This window comes from Apteryx rowi, unplaced genomic scaffold (assembly GCF_003343035.1).
Source record: "Apteryx rowi isolate R43461 unplaced genomic scaffold, aptRow1 scaffold_312, whole genome shotgun sequence".
NCBI classification, from domain to species: Eukaryota; Metazoa; Chordata; class Aves; order Apterygiformes; family Apterygidae; genus Apteryx; species Apteryx rowi.
In genome coordinates this window covers 683,830-705,930 of record NW_020449553.1, presented here as the reverse complement: position 1 = coordinate 705,930, position 22,101 = coordinate 683,830, and the positions used below count along the sequence as shown (strand labels likewise).

The 22,101-nt window shown below is 41.2% G+C and overlaps 1 protein-coding gene across 1 annotated transcript in view; it reads left to right on the top strand.

The window, feature by feature from the left end:
* The window catches only part of DLGAP1 (DLG associated protein 1), a 143,398-nt gene that overhangs the window by 26,355 nt on the left and 94,942 nt on the right, over positions 1-22,101 (top strand). The window contains exons 3-4 of the mRNA XM_026070566.1: positions 18,052-18,229; positions 20,464-20,704. Coding sequence (XP_025926351.1) covers positions 18,052-18,229; positions 20,464-20,704 — 419 coding nt within the window. The remainder of the gene's footprint in view (positions 1-18,051; positions 18,230-20,463; positions 20,705-22,101) is intronic.

Genomic DNA, 22,101 nt, shown 5'->3' with positions numbered 1-22,101 from the left:
AGAAATGTAACAGAATGCAAAATAATATAAGGTTCTCACTTCACCTATTACTCTTACTCTTTGTTTTTCAAAACTTAAAACTGCCACTTTACTTTTATGAAATTTAGAGAAATAATTTGTTTCTAAACTTTTCATAAATCCCAAAATCAATGATGCACATCTAAAGCCAAAAATTACAACCATACTAGCTGAAATGCCGTCAGTGACGACATCAGCTGACTCAAGATTTCACCTCATAACATTTATGTTTGTAGTGGTGATAAGAATTATGTATTTACAAAGTGGAATTTGATGGGGGGGTCAGTTTCTGATTGTGAAAAGGTCTGTTCTCTGATTCTAGCAGGACTGTGGCCAACATGTCATTCAACCATCCTTGCTTATGAAGCTGCAGTCAAAGATGTTAGAAATATCAGCAGCATTGGCACTGTTTAGCCAGAAAGGTCCAATCTAAATGGCTCTGGCTATAGATTTCAGTCTGATGCAGAATCTCTAGGATTCATCTCAATCATGTAGCTCTCAGAGCTGTGAGACAACAGCTCTTTGGCAGAGATTTGTTGTTCRGACCTGTTTGAAATTCTGGTGAGTCAGGCTGTGCCATTGCAGTTGTTCTGTCATTTACCATTGGGCAGAATGCAATTTCTGGCATAGCAGTAAAGTCTCTATTACTTTCCCCCTCTGAGAGGCTGTTTGATTTTGGGCACAAATTAATTGCTGTTTACCTGTGATTAACAAAGGAGTTTGAACTGAGAGGGAGTGGATGATGCCATATTCAAATAAGATGTTACATTGAAAGTGCTTGGAATTAATTTTAGCCCTGTATCACTATTTCTGGTTCCCCTTTCCTTTCTCTTTTCTTTTTCCCTCTCTTTTTCTTTTTAAAGTAATTCCTTACCAGGCCTAAGTAACAATCCTTGGTACTTATCTAAGCATCCTTTTTCCGTTAAAAGAGCCAAGATTGGCATGAGAAACACCAATCTAGCCTCACCACACCTTCAGGCAGTGACAGAATGACTTTCTGACTGTCAGCTGTTTCTATATTCAACCAGTTCACTTCCTATTTTCTTTCCTTTTTTAATGAATTTCACACCTTTGCAAATTATCTGTATAATATTTTATTCTGTTTTTAGTTATTATTGCCCTGATCCTGATAACTTTCCTGCTGAGACTTTCTTCACCAGTGATTTAATTATTAACCTTTCTCACGACTCCTGTTACTCTTACCATCACTGAGAGTCCTTCACAATTCTTTTATTCCACAGTTTCCAGCCCTGACTAGATCTGGGCTGTTCCCAATGCTCCTGCATCCTTCACTTTGCATGCTTTTCTCACCCAAGGGCATACTGTTTGTATTGAAAAAAGTCTATGCCTTTGCTTTGGTGCTCTGTTGCTGCTGTTAAACACACTCGCAGGAGCAGCTGGTTAGTTGTACTGAGTCAGCCATGCTTTGAGGTATCTTTGGAGTGATTTCAGCTTGCTCCCCRCCCCAGTTCTCCCTGCAGCAGTTGCTGCAGTATGGCACGAAGCTGCCCTCACAGCCCAGCTGCCGCGTTTGTGCCGTGATGGTCAGACGGTCCTTGTGCGCTGGGCTATGTCAAAACATGCGTGAAGTCTGGAGTGGCTTTATCCTATCAGCTCTAATTGTCCCTTCTCCGGAGAAGTTAATCAATCAGATTTGTTCTGTCTTGGTGATGACCGTGGTATTCTGCCTGGCTGTTTGGCCTCCAGCAGAAGATTGACAAGCTCTATTTTTCTGTTGAAATTACATGTTATGACTATATTTCTTTCTCCTGTTCACCGAGTCAGTATGTCCGCATAATGGTAGTTTGTTATTTGACGTAAGTAGTTCACTTAAGGGCAACAGCTCAGAGCACAACAAAATAATCAGTTTTGAATTCCTGCAAACAGTGAATCACCTGAACAGCTGTCTCTTCAATAACAGACYGTAGATTGATGTTGACATAGCAGAGATTGTTCATCTTTTGCATATGTTTTCACTTTATGTTTTACTTTAGGTACCTCCTTTAAACGATGTACATAATAGACAATAATAATAATTTCATAATAAGTCAATAATATAAATAATGCATGAAAGAAGACCTCCAGTTTATACAGACATTTTTACTTTTAAGGAGTATCTTAAAAGAATAAGATGAAATTAAATTGACRTGTAAAGCCATACTTAACTCACTGATTTCAGAGCTTCTTGATGCTTATTTGCAAGTCTATTTAAAAATATTTTCAATTACCAATATGAACAATATAACCCTTCTTGTAAACAGACTATGTAGATTGCTAGAGAAGAAATACAAAACCAGTCTTTTTTGTAGCCAAGAACAGAGGAAGGCTTGTCTCTGAGTTGAGTGTTACAGTTTTTATTGGACTATCTTAAATCTCGTGATTTACTCCCTCAGTGTTTCTATCATGGGCAGTACAGAAACCAGAATGGGAAGATAAATTGCTTTCTGGGTTAGATCTGATTTGAATGCAAATGGGGACCCTGTTCCATAGTCTACCCACTGCCCCCAGGACAGGCCAGAGATGCCATTTAGACTGACTTCTTACTCTGTGCACTGTCCTCAAAATCAACACCGAGCTGCCTTCTTCTAAGGCATAGGAATTAATAGGAATAAGGAATAAAAAAGGATTGTCAGGGTGTTTCTCTTAAAGTCCTTGGGAGAACTGGTCCTCAGTCCTCTGTTCTTCAATGTGTTGTTTACAAGTCTCAAGTGTAGTTTTAAACTCTGAGCTATAGGTTGTATTTTTCTCCCAACAAAGAAGATGTGAAGTTTTAAATGTCAGCCTCCTACCCAACACGACTGGATGATAACCTCTGCCATGAATGAATAAAGCTGCTTGTTAAAAACATTATCTTGCCACTGTTCTTCCAACTTCTTTTCAATTCAGCCAAATTTAACAGCTTCCCCTTCCATAAAATGATACACTAAGGTTAATTATAGTCCAGAAGCACTCTAAGGTATGATTTGGCTGCTCAGTGTTTCTTGGGTCCAAAAAGAGCATGAGGAGTGCACCTGGAATGAGTACTTGGCTTGTATCGTTGATGTAGGGAAGGAGAAGAACAGTCGAGCAATTAAACTGAAGACCTGAAACAGCGAAATTCTCAGTTCGGGTCCCCCTCGTTCCAGCAGAGGAAAGCAGGGGGGATGTGAGCATCCGTCCCCACCAAGGGTATGTGCTGTGTCCCCGCAGCAGGCAGGTTGCGTGCCCGGAGGCAGCGGCAGAATAAGGAGCCATCGGCTCCCCAGCTACTGCGGTTCTCTGCCTGGCCTGGTACCAAAAACTAGATTTGATGTGCCTCCAGCTCTCAGTAAAAGAGGATAATAATACTCACCTACTGCACATCAGGATGTCATGAGCATTGATTCATTAAGGTTCATACAGCAGCTACAGATCCCTCTAAAGAAGAGGCTGCAGAAAAGCTAATAGATTAGTGTTATTAGTCATTGCCCTATTGCTCTTAGCTCCTTCTTTGTACTCCTGCAGTAACGCTTGCAGCAGTGTTTCCCTGTGTTTACCACGATGTGCAGGAAGAGCCCTACCATACTGCAGGGGCAGATAAGGCACAGCCTGGGGAAGTAGTTACCTCTTCCATATCCTTCCTCGCTGGAGAAGAGCTGCAAAGGCTGAGGAGCACTCAGCAAGTGAGCTCTTCTGAGCCAGCGGCAGCAGATCCCTGGGATGAAGGGCTCGGTCCTCGCAGTTCCTTGCTAGCTGCTTCCCACGTGCATCCTGTTGCCTGGCTGCTGGCTCTGTCTTTCCACCTGCTGCATGTGTTTGCTCTCCCCACGATGGGTGAAAGCCCATAGGGGAGCACACTGCTCCTTGGAGTAACAGGAACTTATGTTACATTTTGCTGTGGCTGTTGAAATTCCTAAGTACAATCTTCTCATAACTTGACACATCTCCCCCTCTCTTACCACCATGCAGCCCACGCCCATTGCTAACATATGTCCCAGAGGTGGTTCAGATACTTTTACAGGGGGCAATGATAGATAGGCATGCTTCCCTTCAGCTAAACCTACCTCTCCTCTTCCTTCCACGCCCTCCTCCGCACAGTAACACACTGCTTCCCACTCAGCTCACTATAAATTTTCTTTGTATTTGTTAGCCTTCACACTAGAGCAGAAGGGAATCTTAAAATGTTTTTTTCTTTTTTTTCTTCAAGGAAGGCCTTCAGAGCTAGGGTAAGATATTTTAAAATATCTCAGGGACTGAGCTGCCATGGTATGTGCTGCACAGAGAGGCAAGCATACCCCCACACACTGAAAATCACAGTCTGGCTGAGCAGAGGGGGTTCCCATTGTATGCCCTGTGCATGCCTATTCCTGGAAAACCTGTGAATTTTCTGATGAAAGCCTTTTGGAAGGCTTCAAGAAATATTTGTCTCTGTGTCTTATTTCTCTTCTTTGGAGAGGGTAGAAGGCAGCACTGATGGCCCCGTAAACACCCACTGAGAGGGTGGTGCTGTCAGGGAAAGTAAAACCCATAAGAGCTTGTGGAGGAGCAGGTGTCTCCTTACATGCCAAGATCTTAGAGAACTCACAACAGGACTGATTATCTATGAGCTTGCCACGGTCTTCTTATGATGAGTATTGATCCATTTTCTCCTGGTGAGATTAAGCTTGTTTCTTCCTGTTTAGAAGAACAGGACTGGATCCATTAATTTTAGCAGAGTTTATAAGTTGAAGAAAAACTGGGGCTCAGAGTTTCCCATTGATAGRCCTTCAGTCAAACTTCACAATTTGATCTGCTGAACATCCAGCAGTTATCCATCTAATTAATTCCTTGCCTATCTTCAGATAAATACAGCTTTTAAATTTTATTTATTATTTTCCTGTTACTGAATAGCTTCTCATTAATGAATAGTGATTAGCTGTACATGCAAAAACTTGCCTTCACATATCCAAATTGCTTTCCCGCTGCTATAAATGGATATTTAGCYGTTATCTATAGCAAAACGAGCAAGACTGGTAATATAGTGTATGTTATTTATTACATTGGGCTTATCTTTGGTTTCTACTTTCAGATACGTTTACTCTTAAAGAAAACGCAAGTAACTTTTTAGCAAGTTGCCAATTTCAGTACAGAAGGAAAACGGCTTTTTCAACGACAGTGCTGACCTACCCTTTCTAGTCACCAGGGAAAATACTTTCATTCATGAAAAGCCCATAAAAAAAGCTATAAATCCTACAATTTTTGTCACAACATGATGAATGCTACCAAGGCAATTTGTCATAATAATCTTAATTAATTGGAAATCAGGTCCACAATTCATCTGGGCTGTAAAAATCAGAATATATTCTAAGATGCAGTAGAGGTGCAGCACTCTTTTTATATGCTTTCTGTTTCTTGAGCCCTTGAACTTTGTGTGTTTTCCTCACCAACTGTAAAAACTAGAGGTCTTTTTCCTCTGACTGAAAACTAAGACTCTTTAAGCCTCATGAGAACAGCTTTAAGAAAAACATACTGCATTGCAAAAGGCATAATAAATTGCAAGCACTGGCAGCACTAGATTATTCTTCCCTCTAGTGGCTAGCTGGCTCCAGTGAGAATAAATGGAGCTCTTTATTAGTATTGCATGGAATTATTCCATTAGCTTAGCTACTGGGGACACGTTTTTCAGGCTAACATCCTCTAGCTCCGTGCATGCTTGGTAATCCGTGGTGCTTCTGTGTGCACGACTGTGGCTGTGTTACGTGACTAGCCCTTCTGTTTTATAAGGCCACCTACCTACAGTGTTTTCACGCTTTGCCAGTCCCTTCTGTACATTAGATTACATGACTTTCAGTATCAGTCGTGTAAAAAAGGTCCCCCCACTTCTATTGCATTTCTAAGGCTCCACAGGGTGCATTACACCAAATCCGGGTCACTCAACACAGCTGATCTCTGATGTATGTTAAACTGAAAAAGTGATGAATTTGAGGCAGCTGAATTGTCTAGTCATGGTGCAATACTGTGTTTGGACAGCAAGCAGGATGTTAGAGCTCTCTGCGTCTACCTGGCTGCATCAGTGCATGTCTGTATACCACTGGTCAGCTCAGGCCCATTCGTGTCATTAAGAGAGATCAAACACATCCCCTCATGGATAGGTCAGGAAAATTTAAAGGTGTTGCAGAGCAGGAAACTTAATATTGCTTAGCAGCAACCCCTATCTAGTTAGCTTAAGGTTAAAATGTGATGGGTTGACACACGGGCCACAAAGTGGCCCTCACCTGACATATCACAGGGCTTCGAGGCAGGATTCTCGGGACACTGAACTGACTTGCAAAGGTAGCTCCGAGTCCCACTGGCACACACAGAAATGCTGGTGTTCAAACATTGTCAGACCAGTTTCTGTGCTGTCATTCCTGCCAATAAGAAGTGGATTAATAATATTGCTGTTTTCCTAATGAAGCTGACAAAAATCTGAGCAGTAAAAATAGTTGATGCACATACAACAGCCATTTAAAGAAGAAGTCATCTAAGGAAGAGAGTTACTTATTCATATGGCTCAATTAAATAATGTAACTGCAGGGCAAAGTTGCAGCCCCCCTCATAAGAACTGTGAGGCATGAAAAAGCAGTGCAGTAGGCTTCATTATGCTTTGCTTGAAATGAACATTTTAGGCATTAAACTTTTCCGTAGCTTACTGCAATTTTATTAAGCTTTTCAGAGAGTGCTGCCTTACCTCAGCAAAACTATTGATTGAGATGATATCATAAATCACCACATCCCTAGTCAAGAATGGTTTCAATCTAAAAATACATTTCTTCTAAAGCTTTTGACCATCACAYCAAACGTTCTTTACTCTTTATTAGCCAGCTAGTTCACTTTATATACTACATCTGTCTCTGGAGTTGAATTATATTAGTTCAGTTATTCTGCCACCTTTGCCTCCAGTAATGTAACAAAAATACTATACTGCTATCCTCTTCCATCCAAGAACCTCAGTCACATTTGCTCACTTTAATTCACTATCACAAACCCTCCTGAGAGGTGCTATAGGGAAGTATTAGCATACCTGTTTGCTGAATTTGAAAGGTTGTATGACTTCTCCCCCAGGTCACACAGCAAATTTCTGTCAACATTGAAATCTGAACCCGTGAGTCATAGTCCATTGCCCATGGTTTTAAATAGCATGTAGAATTTCCTTATTCTGGATGTTTAGAGTTTATTTTTCCTTTTTTTTTTCTTTTATGGTGTTTTAAACAAAAGCATAGATATCCTGGAATTTTCATCTTCTGCATAGGACAGAGGGCCATATTCAGCTTTGCCACATATCCTATCATCGTTTGAAAAAGAACTTTTTTTTTTAACTCATTCACAAGGGGTTGTTTAATTTCTTATTTATACCAGACTGAGTGTGCACTGTTCATCAGTCCTCTGTAAAGAACTAGTTTTATTCTTTTCACTGTGTTAACACAGAAGTTTGGATACTTTACCTCTTTTCTTCTTCATCTGTCTTTGCTGGATATTTGCTTTAACTTTTCATTTAGAAAAGACCCATCCCAATTCAGTAAAGCATATATTTTAATTCTAAGTATGATAATTAAATTCAAATGAGTATTTGGAAATATTTAAGAATGCCTACTGTTATAGGTCAAAATGCCAGCTGACTTTTTCAGGAGCTAAAGCCTTTCTTCCTTTGAAATGTGGGGTACAACCCCTTTAAAAATCCTCAGGCCAAAAAGGCATCCAGTCTTTGGAAATATTTTTTACATTGTCTTTGTCCCCAGCTGAATTGATACACTTGACCCTAACAGCATGATGAACAGCACGGTAACTGGTTCTCCATTCCTTTACTTCCAGACGCACATAAATGTTTTGGGGTGTTTCTTTTTCTTAGGATTAAAAGATACCTATTTTAAATAATTGCCAAAAAAATTCACCGTCAATCCCCAGGTAGATTTGGCATTTTTATGCAGGCTTGTCAAGACATTTTTTTCCTTTGTTCGCTCATACCCCAAAGTTTCTTCTTCATCAGAATTCATTCTGTACAACTTTGSCCCAGGGTTAGCCTGTAGCATGGATGGCATCCATATTAAAAAAGGAAAAAAACTCTCAAAAACTTTGGTAAGCATGATTTTATATCTTTTGAAGAAACTTCTGGTTTTGAGAAAAAATTTCAGAATGGAAATCAACTCCACACTTCCAGTGTGAGGTAGTCAGTGGTTTGACCCTGTTTATAAAAACATCAACAGGCAGAATTACCCAACCTGCAATACCTTTCATGCAGATCTGAAATCACAGGTTACCACTTCATGTGGTATCTCAGTACAGCAGACATTGCTGTAATTGCTACAAAACAAAGCTGGAAGGACCTTGGCACAGAAGGAGAGAATTATAGAATGTACACGGACAACTGGATTTTTGGAATTATCTAGGTTTCTTTCAAGGGTTTTCTTTTGATGTGTAAGTAGTGAAGGGAAAATAGCCAAAGCTCTTTTTTCTGAGGAATAGCTCTGGTAAAATTACATGGAGGGTAAGTCTCCCTGCTCCAGGGTATTGCTTTTGACTGTGCAAAATCTCAGACAAAAGGCAAAGTCTCCCAGAGCAGGAGAGACTGCATCTTAGAGACTGGCCAGGGAATTTCCCAGAAACCCTGCTACACACCATAATTTTTTAATTTACTTATATTCTAGGTTTTATTTTAAATAAAAATATAGAAGCAAAGTTAGTAGTTCTAGATTTTTGGATATGGCAGGAGAAGTTGTGGGGTTTTATCTTAATGAAAACTCCCATTTGAACAGTTTCTCCCTAAATCTTTATTTCTAGGGAAGAGGCAGGTGCAAGACCTGGCTGAGCTCCAAACTATACTTATCCAGCCACAGCTTGAGAAACTGGCTGTGAGGCTCTCCAGGAGGTCACTGGTCTGTGTCCTCATCACCCTCCCAACCCGGGTGCTCTCAGGAGCAGCTGGATCCCACTTCAGGTCAACACCCCACAGGTGTTTGCAGAGAAACAAAACATAGCAAGTCAAAACTACTTGCTTACAAAATAAGAGAAAGCAGTCTTCTTTTTGGGCACTTCAAACTGCTTAGTGTTCTTCAAATACAAACCAGCTAAAATAAAGGGTACTGAAATAGCCACTTAGTGAAAGTGCACATATGATCTCTCAGAATGAACCCATCAAGAGAAAAGAGGAGAGAAAATCCACAGTCAGCATCAGCACATATTTCAGTCCAATTCAGCAGTTTGCAGGTGTTAACAAGAAATAATGCCTGCTCACAGCTGGGGAGCTCATCTAAGTGTTTGTAATGGAGCCTGCTTGGCCCTCAGCTGAGTCTTGCTCTCTCAAACATTTGCTTGGAGGTGGTGACATTACTCAGAGATGGAAGAAGGTAAGCTCAGCTCCTTAGCTGACTTTGGGCTTTTTTTATTTTTTCCCCTTCTTCCTTAGAGTGTTATTAGCCTATCCTCCTGACTGCACTGAAATATATGTTTGTCAGAATTTCTCTTAGAGTCTGATTGATGGTTTGTGTTGCACATCTGTTCAGCTGGTGCTGAATCTGCTTTTTTACTAGATACCTGAAACTTTTGAAATGGAGAAAGAGTGAATAGGAAATGAAGAAAATTGTATTTAAAATGCATTTTTGGAAAATGCAGATGGTTATTTATTTATGTAAAACTTGGGGTAGTGATAGTGACTTGCAAAACTAAGATGTGTTCTCAATCTCGTCAGCAGATGTTTATGCAGATCTAGCCTGGATATTTAGAAATTTCTTTTTGAAATAGGTGACTCAGAAGCAGACATGTGGCAGGGCCTGTGGGCTGATGGCCATGCAGTGTGTGGCCTCCATTACCTGATTTCAGGCCCACGCAGGGCTGAGGATGCTGAACAGAAATGTATGTACAGTTAGTCAGAAAAATTGCTCTTAAATAAACACTGCATTGACATTCAACRGCAAATACTGTTTTACTGTTTGCCTAGAAAACATTATTTGTGTATAAATACTGACCAATACCATAACTTGGTGTAGCACAGGAGAGCCTTCAGGGATGGGAAGTCTGCCCAGAAGATGCTTTTTAGCTGAGTGGGAGCACTATCCTCCCACTCCCAGCAGCAAGCCAGTGCTCTCGCGTAAATTGTGGCGCTAAGYGGAGAGGGCTGGTTGTGCAGCTACCTCAGCACAAGTCTGGGGTGACATTCCTGAAAAGTAACAGCTTTCCTGTTGTGATTTGGCAGAGATCTGTAAATCTCGGGGTTTTTTCTGCTGGCAGAATTAATCAAACTTTTAATGTACGAATGAGGGAGACCTGAAAATTAGGTTAGGGAGGTGGGGTCCGAGCTTGTGGAGGTTGTGATTTTTTTTCTAGAATAGCACAAGGATTGAATTGGGGACTGCCCTGATGCCGGATACACTGAGGTAAAAAAGGCTGACTATCAATATTCTGATTAGGCGAAAGTTTAATATTAATCCAAACTAAGAGACTCAAACTCTACTTTTTGACCCAAATGTCTCAGTGCAGATTTGCATATATGCAAGGGTATGTCTCGAGTGTGTTACCAGACACCTGAGAGGAGGAAAGAAATGTTGGTATGTGATTTGACTTCCTTACATTAATAGAAATAGTTACAGAGGTAACGGTGAAGTGGTCCATGTCCAATGCCTAAAGCTGTGCCTGAGCAGAGCTGGAGGCACCACCTTCCTTATTTCTCAAAGGCTTGCCTTGAAACACATGCACGTAGGTGGCTGGCTAGCAGACCAAAGTTCTTGACTCACTAAAATGAGTGTTTCATCTGAACAGATTGCTGATGACTTTTGAGTTTCACTAGAGGGAACAGGTGGTTACTGAAGTAACCAAGAACATATAGTAATGTGAGATTACTTGGGTGAGTTTGAGCCTCACTGAGGGGAGCTGGAGGAGAGGCTTTTGCAGGAAGGAGAGTGTAGTTTAATTTTTTTTTTTTGGCCAGCAGAGAGAGAGTTCATCAAAGCAGTGGTGGAGGGTTTGATGGGAAGAGTGACTGGACTGAGGCAGGAGATTCAGAAGAGCAGCCCATGATGCAGACGAAGCATCCATGCTGCCAGCAAACGATCTTTCAGAAATCCTCAGCAAACCAGACTATCCATTAGAGCAGCAAAGGGTTCGCCCATACCCCAGCAGGGGCCAAAGAGGTCCAGGCAGGGCTAAAGGAATTATTAATAAGCTCAGGCCCTCATGCAGAGTTCATTCTTAGTGTTATTCCTGATGCAAGCTGAGAGCTTTTCCAGCTTAGGTAAATATCACTCTGCTGGTGAGCAGCACTTGTTCCTGAGATTGTTCCTGCCAGCCCAAAGGGACTTCTGCTGAAAAGGGCAAGGAATATTCAGAGATGTCTTCCTCCAACAAGCATCTTTGGGCATGTGCTTGGTAAGACTGGTAAGAACGGACATAAAATCCTGGAGGCTCATGGCTTTCCTCAGTGGAGGAGAGGAAAGCAACTACTCTTCTCAAATTGGTCATCCTAGAAGATGTTCTATCTTACCATGCTAGGTGTGGCGAAAGAGGATGGATTTCTCTTCTAGTGTAAATAAAAATTATATGTTGTTATACACTTAACAGCTTTCTTCCTGGCTTCACTGAGTTGAGCTGGTTCATCTGGGTTGAACTGTTTCTGTGCTTCAGTGTCTCTTCTCACTCTCCAGGGCAGAATAGAASAGCACTCTCACAGCTATGCTCCCCACACAAAACCCCACATAGGAATCAACACCAGCATGTAGACCAGATTTCTGATTAAAGAGAATCGTATAATGTCTGTCTGCATCATCTTCCATCTGCTTCTCTTTCCAGCTCAGTTGCATATGGCATTATGTGTCACTTCCTTGCTATGCTCTCTTCTTTCACCGTGTCTAGAAAGCACAGAGAAGACGCGGCACGTCAGTGGCAGGGGAAAGATTCCTTAAATTCATTAACCTATTCTTTTGATTGTGTGCAGTACCTGAAAGGATCCTTGAGATGAAAGAGGAGCTTTGTTTTAATTTAAGCATTAATTTTTATGCAGTAGTCAGCTTTGTTTGCTAATGTTCTGGCACTTAAAAAGGGGTAAAGATGTTCTTGAAATATGGTCATGCAGCCTCAAGTTCCCCACCCTCAAAAAAACAAACAAACAAGAAGAAGCCCCAAAGCTTCTATGTCTTTTGAGAGGGAAACAGGTTTGTAGTAAATTGCAAAAAAAATGTGGCTTCAAGTCTGGTTCTGAAGCTGGCAGGAACCATAAGTGGAGAGTTTTAAAGGATATTGTGCTTTTTAGAAGCTTTTGCAACCATAAAGTGTTGATCAAGGTCCTCCTGCCCTCTACAAAACAAACAGGAGCTCTCTGGCAGGACACCATGTGCTTGCTCAAAAAAAAAAAAAAAAAAAAAAAAAAAGAAAAGCAGAGGATAGACATGTTATGGAGCTGTATGCCATTAAACTGTTCAGAGTTCTGGATTTTTTTTTTCTTTTTTTAAGTGCTTTCCTCTTCAGCCCAACCAGAAGCTGTAAAATATGGCAAAGAGACAAATACACAGTATCACAGTTTCTGCCTCTTCTCACCCTATGACTAACATATAAGCCTTCTCAAAGGGCTTCCAAGAGATTGTTAATGCAGGCATGTCCCACGTGGTTCTGTGGTACATTGGCCAGTCCATGCAGCTAGGATGATTTGTAATCTGAGTAATGGAGTCTTTTAAAACACAGAAGGAAGCAGATGCCAATTTTGTGCTGATAGCATTGAATTTCTCCTCGTCAAATGAGCTTTTCTGGTTGTCTTCAAGTTTTAGATTTTTCTTTCTTACACTTGGCTCTTTAGTAACACACTAAGGACTTGAACAGAGATTTTTAGCTTCAAGATAGGAATTTCCTTTGAAGAGGTTCACTTGATTCTAAACAAAATAGAAATGGAGATCCCAGTGAGGGGGAAAAATGCTCAAAACTGTTTACGTGCTGCCCTTGTCTTTGTTAGTGGGATGACAGCCTTGTGCTCGCTGCAYTGAAAAAAGCAGCATAACATAGGTGCCAACATGATCAGATTACCCCAGTTAGGTGACCCCCATCATGGCTGGAATCAAGAGATGCACTYGCATGGCTCTGCTCTGTACATGTTCTTCACTGATGTCCTTCAGGGTTTACTTTGTGTCAGATTGCAGTTGCTCATTCTGCCTTCCAGTAAAGCTAAAATGCAAATAAAATTAAACACAGAAGTGTATGCTGGAAGTGCCCACTAACCAGGCTAGCAATGGGGCATTCGGCCTGGAACAGTTAACCCCCAGGGAGATATGGTCTCCATTGCAGCCTAGAAAAATGAATGCTAGGATACTTAGCAATAGTGGTAGTTTGGGGGTGTTGTTGGGTTTTGTGTATGGTGTGTTGTTGTGGGGGGAGGGTTTGTTTTTTTTGTTTTTTTTTTTTAAGGTAAGTTTTAACATACTCCTTTGCTGGCTTCTAAAAGTATTCAGAGCATGATTCTGGACTTTCACTTTTTTCTGCTATGTCATTTTCTATTGGTATAGCACAGTACCCCTCTGGCACGACGCTGTGCTTTGTGCTAGGAATCTGAATGCTGAACTTGCAAAAGACAGTACAGTTTTAGGAATATTTTTCATTGTAACACTTTTGTTTTCTGTTTGTCTGGCTGTAGGGGAAAAAAAGGCAGCCGCTGTCAGTCCAGTCTCTCCCTTTTTTCATTCTGAAATGACGCGTAATAAATAAAAGTCCTCCTCATAAAGAGCACACATACAGCAGCATGCATCATGACTTCCTAAATAAAGAGGAAAGACAAAAAGACAAAGACAAGACGAAACTTGCCTGTTCTTGTAAATAGGTAAATCCCTCTTGTCTATCTTCTCTTTAGCATTTCAAAGCCATTTTGAAGGTGCAAAATCTCTTCCAGGAAAATTTTCAAGGCCATTCCACATTTAATCTGCTAACATACGTTATACGCCCTTTAATATATATGTTTGAATGAACCACATTATGGCCAGAATACACAAGTCAGAAGTGACAAGGTAGTATGTAAAGCTAGTTAATAGCTTTTCTTCCCCCCTTCATTGATCCTGGAGGATCATCTGAGTGATTAGGCTAAGACACACTCTTGCCTCTGACTTCTCTATGCAAATCAGAGAAAATCATATTAGCCTAGGTTCTCCCACACCTRCTTACATTGACCAACCACTTATAATGAATTTTAAACATGAATATATTTATTCAAATAATGAATTAAACAAATTAGGGAGCTAAACATGTTTCCATCTGAATTCGGAGGGTGTAAATAAGAACACAACTGTAACAGTAAGTTAAAAGTATTTCTTAACACGCATGTTGCAACAGTGTTGGGGTGATTAGACATGTGCATTTAAAACCCTTTCATTTCTATATTTGAAAGAAAACAGAGAATCAACCTCAGTATGCCTGAAACATATATAGCAGAAATCAAAAGGCAGTATACAAAGGTAACTTAAAGATCATGATCCTCTGTTTTAGATGCTTTGCTAAGACTTGCTTTCTGCCTAAATGAATATCTCCTCCTTGTAAGAGCTCCTCATGGGTTTTCGGTAGTGTGTTTTGCCTGAGGAAGTGAGGTGTCTATCTGAGCCATTTGCTTTTCTTTACCCAGGGGAGCCCTTATTTCTCTCCTAAGTCTCAGCACACTTCACTTCCACCTGCCCCAGCTCAGGGCTGGGACCTTTTCCAGACGATCACCTTTTCTGGACGATCACCTTGGGGCAACAGCAGCAGGGAGCAGCCAGCGGCGCAGTGGAAACCAAAAGCCATCGTCTCCTCCTTACGCCTTGTGCCATGGTTCCCATAAGTGCCGGGACCTGCGGTTCGGGGCTGCCCTTGAGTGCTTGCACCATGCCACAGAGGCAAGCACTGCAGCACAAAAATGGTGCACCTGGGGATCGGGTTCAAGATCTTTAATAATTCACATTTTCCTTCCGCCAATGAATGTATCCAATGCAGCGAGTGGAGCTAGTAGCTAGACCATTTTCTATCAGCACCCAAGCTGTCCCAAAATCTCAGTCCTCTGTGTGTGGTACTTAGTTGCTGTGAAAATTATGTTGCCACAAATGAAATACTAAGGAATGCAGAATAAGCAGAAGATACAGTTGAACCCTTAAAGGAGAAAAGATTATTTTCATTTACGGGTAACTGGTAGTAATTCTGAAAAGACAGATTAGACTTTCAGATCTTCCCCTCTAATGCATAGCTAGATTTATTCCTGAACAGAATGTTTTCAAAATTTCCAGTGGCATTTCAGCTGTTCTTTAAAGGGTACTGTAGAATACAATGATAATTTATAAAAGTAGTAGTAATTGTTATAAATGCAGATCTTCAGATATTTCCTTGTCTGTGCTTTAATTTTTTTTTTCATCACTGCATTTAGTAAAACAGTGATTGTAGCAATCAGTAAGGAAGAGGCCACCTCCTCCAAAGCCTGCCGATACCCTAGTCTGTGCATATCTCCCAGCTGGTGAACAAACCACACTATAAGTGGCCACCTGTAAAATGTGGTTCTAGAAATGTGCCAAACTCACCTGTCTTATACTTAGGAACAAAACCAGGCACAAAAAGAAGGCATCTGTGCTGACCACCTACATCTGAAACAACAGGAAAAYGTTTACTCTAATGGATGGATGCCTTTGTTTTATGCAGAGTTGGAGAAACATTGTTACGCAGTGCTAATGCATATGGAAAATGAATCTGTGTACCTTTTGGGGTTGATTTCCGTGATGTTGGGCGCATCTATTCTGATCTCTGTATGCTGGCTACAACTACAAAATCTTGCTGTGATGTGTACCTGCATCTTGTTATATTGGTCCCAATCTTTAATGGGTACCTGCCCCAGCACTTGCAAATTTTTGACTGACAATATCTGTGCACTGAACTTTGTGATGTGCTGTAGTCTGTGCTTGAGGGCTCAGCTAATCAGTGAATAGCGACAGCACCAGGTAATATATTTGACTAATTGGCACTTAATCAAGTGTATTTGAATTTTGCCTGTCAAATATTGGCAACAAACTGTTCACAACAAATTCATAAAATAAAATGCGTTTTGAATTAATTTTAAAATGCACTTCAGGCAATGCTGATCAGTTTACAGACCTACAAAGGGTGGTGAAGTAGCTTGCATGAATATGGATATGGCTGCTGTGAGTAATGCACTGGACACTTGGTGAAAATGGCAAGAAAAATCTGCATCTTGTGACAGGAATATCTAGTAATTAGTATAAGGTTTGTTTTTTTTGTTTTTTTGTTTTTTGTTTTTTTTTGGCAAGTACCTGTAATTAGCAGCCAGAGGATGCAATATTGCAGATATGGCCTGGATTTTATTACCGTACTGTAACATTCGGCAATAGACCCAATTGCTGAACTACTTAGGTGTAGGATTACACAGTGGAATTGTCCTCCTAAAATACATTGACAATTACCAGAACTGTGCGTGCCACTGGGAAATCCCTCATACTAATTATCATCATTAGCTACCTGAACACAAAATATCTGCAAATGCTTGAAGAATTAGGCATAAAATAGATTCTGTTGTTTCAGGTCAGCTGTGTATGTATTTCTAAACATTAAGGAACCAAGAGTAGCTCTGTAATTAGGTTACAGATTTTTGTTTCATATACATGCAAACATCCATGTGAGATTTGCATTTCAAAATGGAGGACTTAGTTAACGTTGTATTTGGTTGGCTTTTGTAATACTTGGAGAATATTGAAGATATTTCAATATAAATATTGAAGAACGACCCTTTCAATACTTATGTATTCATTAATTGTTCTGACAAAAAATCCCCAAAACTAATTGTATAGTGAAAGAAGCATGGTGTGAATCACTTTTTCTGACTCATGAGTCAGTCTGACGCTGACTTTCTAGGATGATTAGTTTGCGGAGACAGCACTTTTCCGACACTTTCAGAGGAGAAAACATCTCACAGTAAGGTGGAGGGTTGTATCTAGGTATTGTAAGCTTTGCTAGCTGTCTGTAAGCACGTTTGGCAAGAGAACAGTCTGTACAAATTATGTATTTTTTTGTTTGCTTGTTTTTAACTACTTGCCAGTCTCGTCTGCCGTTGGTTTGGGAAAGGTAGGGAATGTTATCACTACAGAAACACAACCAGGTTTTTAAACTTCTAATTTGACATCAAGCTGTGTAATGCTATTTACCATGTTTCTCGCAAATACCAGAATAGCTCTTTGAAAACAATTGCCTGCATTTTATCAACTTGCAGCTTCTGCCCTATTAAAATAAAAAATTGAAGCATATCAAACCTAACTAGGTACCCCAAGTTCTTGGAATGTTTTCCAGGGTTAAGTTGTGCTATGAGTGCATTTTGCATGTTATGTATGATCTACCTACCCTTCTCTGCCCATGCATCCTTGAAAGCTCCATAAGAAGCAGCCCAGTCACATATATAACAGGGTATCAGATTCATAGTGCTGCTGTGATCAGCATCAGGTTTCCTCAGAGAGAAGCACCTTTAGAGGAATAGAGCCCCTGCAACTCTTATGAATTGTGTTTCAAGAAGTGGATGTTCAGTTGATGTGTTCAGGGTAACCCAGCCAATCTTACTGTCACGCCTCTCCTTTTTTTTAATCCCACTCCCCAACTTGTTTTCGTGACTGCTGTGTTCAACTCCATGAGGACACAGCGCTTTCTTCAATTGCACTCGCCTCAGTGCCTCCCCTTGCTCTTCTAAAACTCACATGTGGAGTCATTTCAGTGTAACTCCTTCAAAAGTTGCACACAGCGCACTGTTTGCTGGAGCTGGAAGCTGCCATTGTAAGTACAGTGTAAAACTTTGCTGTGCTTACACTGTAAATAAATACAATGGAGGTAATTTGCCATTCTGCTTAGGCACACTTTACAAATAAAAAAAAAAAGATCCTTCCCCCCAGCCTTTCATCCCACCAGATAAAAAGGTGGGATAATCCAAATAAAAGAACGGGACTGGTAGTATTCTTAACTTATAAATATACAAGGATTGTTTCATCACAGGTTCCAAGTTTTGTCCCACAGACAAGATTATGCTCGCTCATAGCTAAGCCATTTGGATTTGATGCAATTTTTTTTTTTTTTAACCTCCAGGATATCCAGTGAACACTCGCCAAAGCTTCAGATCCGGAGCCACAGCTACCTGCGGGCAGTGAGTGAAGTCTCCATCAACAGGAGTCTGGACAGTCTGGACCCCGCAGGGCTGCTGACATCCCCCAAGTTTCGCTCCCGGAATGAGAGCTACATGAGAGCCATGAGCACCATTAGTCAGGTGGGTGACACGCACACGTGGCCAGGAGAGCAAGGGCCAGATCAGATGCATGCGTGACATGCAGGAGAAGCTTGATTTCTGCTTAAAATGGAATCAGGCTGTTACATACTACACGTTTTCAAAACATTTTAGGAAACAGAAATGTTTTCATGCAACTTTGTGAAAGTGTGAGATTTGATGATGTCGTAGTCTGCTCTTTGCAAATGGATGAGTGGCACAACATGCAATGTCTGAAGAAGCAGTCTGAGTTTTTTCCAAAACAGGTGCTCAGCAATATCTTTAAACATACTTTCCTTAAGGCTTTTATGCTTAGTATCTGAAGTCACTAGATGCCTATGAAGCAATGAAGATTTGTTTTAAGTTCATAAGCAGAGTGTGATGCTAAGGGAAAATGAATGAAGTCTGTGGTATTTTGTATTTCACAATTTTATTAGTATTTTATGAGACTTTTTAAAGATCTCTTTATCCTATTGTATATATTCTTAACTCTGTGCACCTCTGAACTTTTCACCTCTATAGTGCAAATATTGCAATATATGTACTAAGTGCAAAGGTCTATATTATTTACCTAACACTCTGTAAAACTTCAAGAAAAATAAAGCCCACTTTGATGCATTCAGATTAGGAGTTTTAGCATCACAAAATAACCTATCCTTGCACAAAATGGGKTTTTTAGGATCGAATTGATCAGGGACAGATCTGAATGGGAGGGGACCATGCAGCCACAAGTACAAAAGTGCCACGACCCCAGGTGGACACATAGGGGCAGAGGAGAAGCAGTGGGCCAGTAGCTCATCTGCTAAATCCTGCAGCTGCAGTTCTTAGGTTTGTCTGGCTTCCTGGTATGATTTTTGGCATGTTTGCTTAAGTGAATCATTCAGATAACTTTTGTTTCTCCAAATGATTTATTCCACTAGTCCAGAAGTGTAGCAGGCAGGGTTTGTGGTACAGAATACTGGCCCTTTTAATTCATTGGGATGCTTAAGGAGAGTGTGACATTAGTGGGGCCACGATTTCAGCTATAGGCATAGCAAATATGGCTCCATTCTGAATGGTGGATATAATTTGAACTTCTGTGGTATTCTGTATTTGGGTATCTCATCTTCGGAGCAGCCACCTGCTTATTACAGAGTGGGACACTTTGCACAGGGTATGGGCTAATGCTATAGAAAATGGGTTAGGATGTATCTGGGTGAAAACAACACTAAAATGCAAGTCTCAGATGCAGCTATATGAACTTTAGGTTAGGTTACCCAGTCAGTTTACTGGGCATCTAACACTTAGATCAAGCTATCTGCCAAAGACTGACCTTCACTTGCCAATGTGATAAGGGTTTTCTTTTTAAAAAAAAAAAAAAAAGCATTAATTGAGAGAGATATTTATTTGGAGATATGGCTATCCTCTACCACTGCAGGATTGTTCTTTATTGATATACTGTCCACTGCTTTTCCATGCTGCTTTGAGCAGTTTCTACCCTTTTAGGCTTTCCTTTTCAGATGTGCATCCAAGCACACAGCATAGTGTTTTCCTTACTGAAATCCAGACTGGAATAGACATTTTAATGTCTTCTACCATCATAACACAGTTTTATCTTTTCCTGGTATCTCAGCCTTTTGCATGCCAGAAAAATAACAAAACCCTCCTATGATGGTTTCTGCGTGCACGTTTCCCACAGTGCTAATTATTATGCTTTAATGCCAAGCTCAGGGCTCGAGTCTGAGTTCAGAACCATGGGAGCCGTTACCATATAAGCAGAGGCAAATGGTTTCCAGGTTCGTAAGATCTGCAGCAAAGCCAGATGCTTTTGAACGTTCTTCAGCCTAGGTGGCTGCGAGTCTTTGTCACCACCTAGTGTCTGCTCATCAAAGGGTCTAAGGATTCCTACATCTCTCAGCCAAAGGAGTTAGCCAGGAGATGTAGTTACACAAACTTTTCCCCCCTGTAGCAGAGCTGGTTCAGTTACCAGTGGAGCCCTTTCAACTGCATGTTACCACTTCCACACTTGAGCTTCCCAGCCCCAGTTTTATCACTGCAATTGCCTGTGGGTTGCATTGTGTCCAGGGTTAAGGCAACCTCCCCCTTCCTTTTTTTCTTCCCAAAGAATGTGTGATTTTTGTTTTTTGGCATTATGTACATAATGGCCTGAGGTTCRACTCCTGCTGTTGCTTGTGAGTGTTAATACAGGACAGGCTGCTCTATGCGATATACTGAACCTGCCTGATCTTTGCCTGCAGGTGAGTGAGATGGAGGTGAATGGTCAGTTTGAGTCCGTCTGCGAGTCGGTGTTCAGTGAACTCGAGTCTCAGGCCGTGGAGGCCCTGGATCTACCAATGCCCGGCTGTTTCCGCATGAGGAGCCACAGCTATGTGAGAGCCATTGAGAAGGGCTGTTCCCAGGACGACGAGTGCATATCTCTGCGGTCCTCGTCTCCCCCACGTACAACCACGACGGTGAGGACCATCCAGAGCAGTACTGGTGAGTAACAACAAGGGGAGCCCGGGGGGTGGCAGCAGCAGGTTGCCTTTCTGCACAGCTCCATCAGCTCAGCTGTGAGCTCTTCTGTCACGCACCAGGCCCATAAGGGAGTCTGTGTTTCTTTAACGTACTGAGGCCACCTCAGTGAAACTCTGATCTACTTGGGAATGTGACAGCATAAAAATATGTTCAGACCCAGCACATATCTGTATCACTGCTGGAGATACAGATGTTGAAGGCAACAGCAGGTTGCCTTCAAACAAGTTGCTCTGTCTGCTTAGCAGCAGTGCCACCTTACGCAGTTGGAGAAAGAAGCTGCATGGACTAAGCCTAAAACGAGGCACAGGCCCAATCTGAGGCAGCTGTGATGTCTCCTGTGTTAAAGCTAGCTCATTCGGGGCCAGGAGCACATGGAAGAGAAGCCAGAGGTCTTATCTTCTCTCACTCCCATCCCCAGAAGAGCAGTCACAGTTTAGCAAGACTGGAAGCAAAAGCTCTGGACTGGGAGATGTGCTAACTCTTAGCAGCTGAGGAAGGGCCCTCTGCAGGATTTTTCTTTGTGAACTGCTCCACTTTGTCCTTTTGAAAAGTTGAAAGTTATTGGATGTGTTGATGGATGTCTCAGAGAGATTGCTGCAGCGCTCCAGGGTGTATCTCAGAGAGGGGAGGGAAGGAGTGGGGAGATCTGCAGGTCAAAACATGTTCACATCCCGCTGTTACTCCTTCTGCAGTTCAAACTATTCAAGCCTTGCAAGAGAGAGAGGTTTGAATCTAAATATATAAGACTTACAAACCATCCTTTGAAGCTCTTCTTTTAATGTTTAATGTTGCTTTTTGAAAAAAAAAAAAAAAMAAAACCTCTTACTTTTGAAAATAACCATAATGAATTCTAGATACTGTGACCAAAATTAAGGCTTAAGGGGAAGAACATGCAAGTTAGAAACCAAAATCCAAATCTGTCTTTTCATACGTTCATTCAGGAAAGCATATCACACGTGCATACTGTTTTCTGTGGGGAAGGGAGAGAGGGCCTCTTCTTTTGACTTCTCCACATCCGTTCCACTGCTTTACACAAGCTTCATTTACTGTTCAGGCTATTACAACTGTTTCACTGTACCTACCATCTCTTTTCCAGGTTCTCTAATTTCTGTTTTCTGTATTCTAAACTTTTGCCTCTAAATTGTGTGTGTGTGTGTGTGTGTGTGTGTGTGTGTGTGTGTGTGTTATCTCACAGGTGCAGTTGTTTGTACATTGTAAGTTCCCTATCTCTCACTCCAGTCCTTTTATAAAGCCTCTTGTCAATTGGCTTATTTCATCAAAAGACACTTTCAATCCTTTTACCAAAAAAGTTCTGCTTAATTCATGGGCCCTGATGGGATGCACCCATGAGTGCTGAG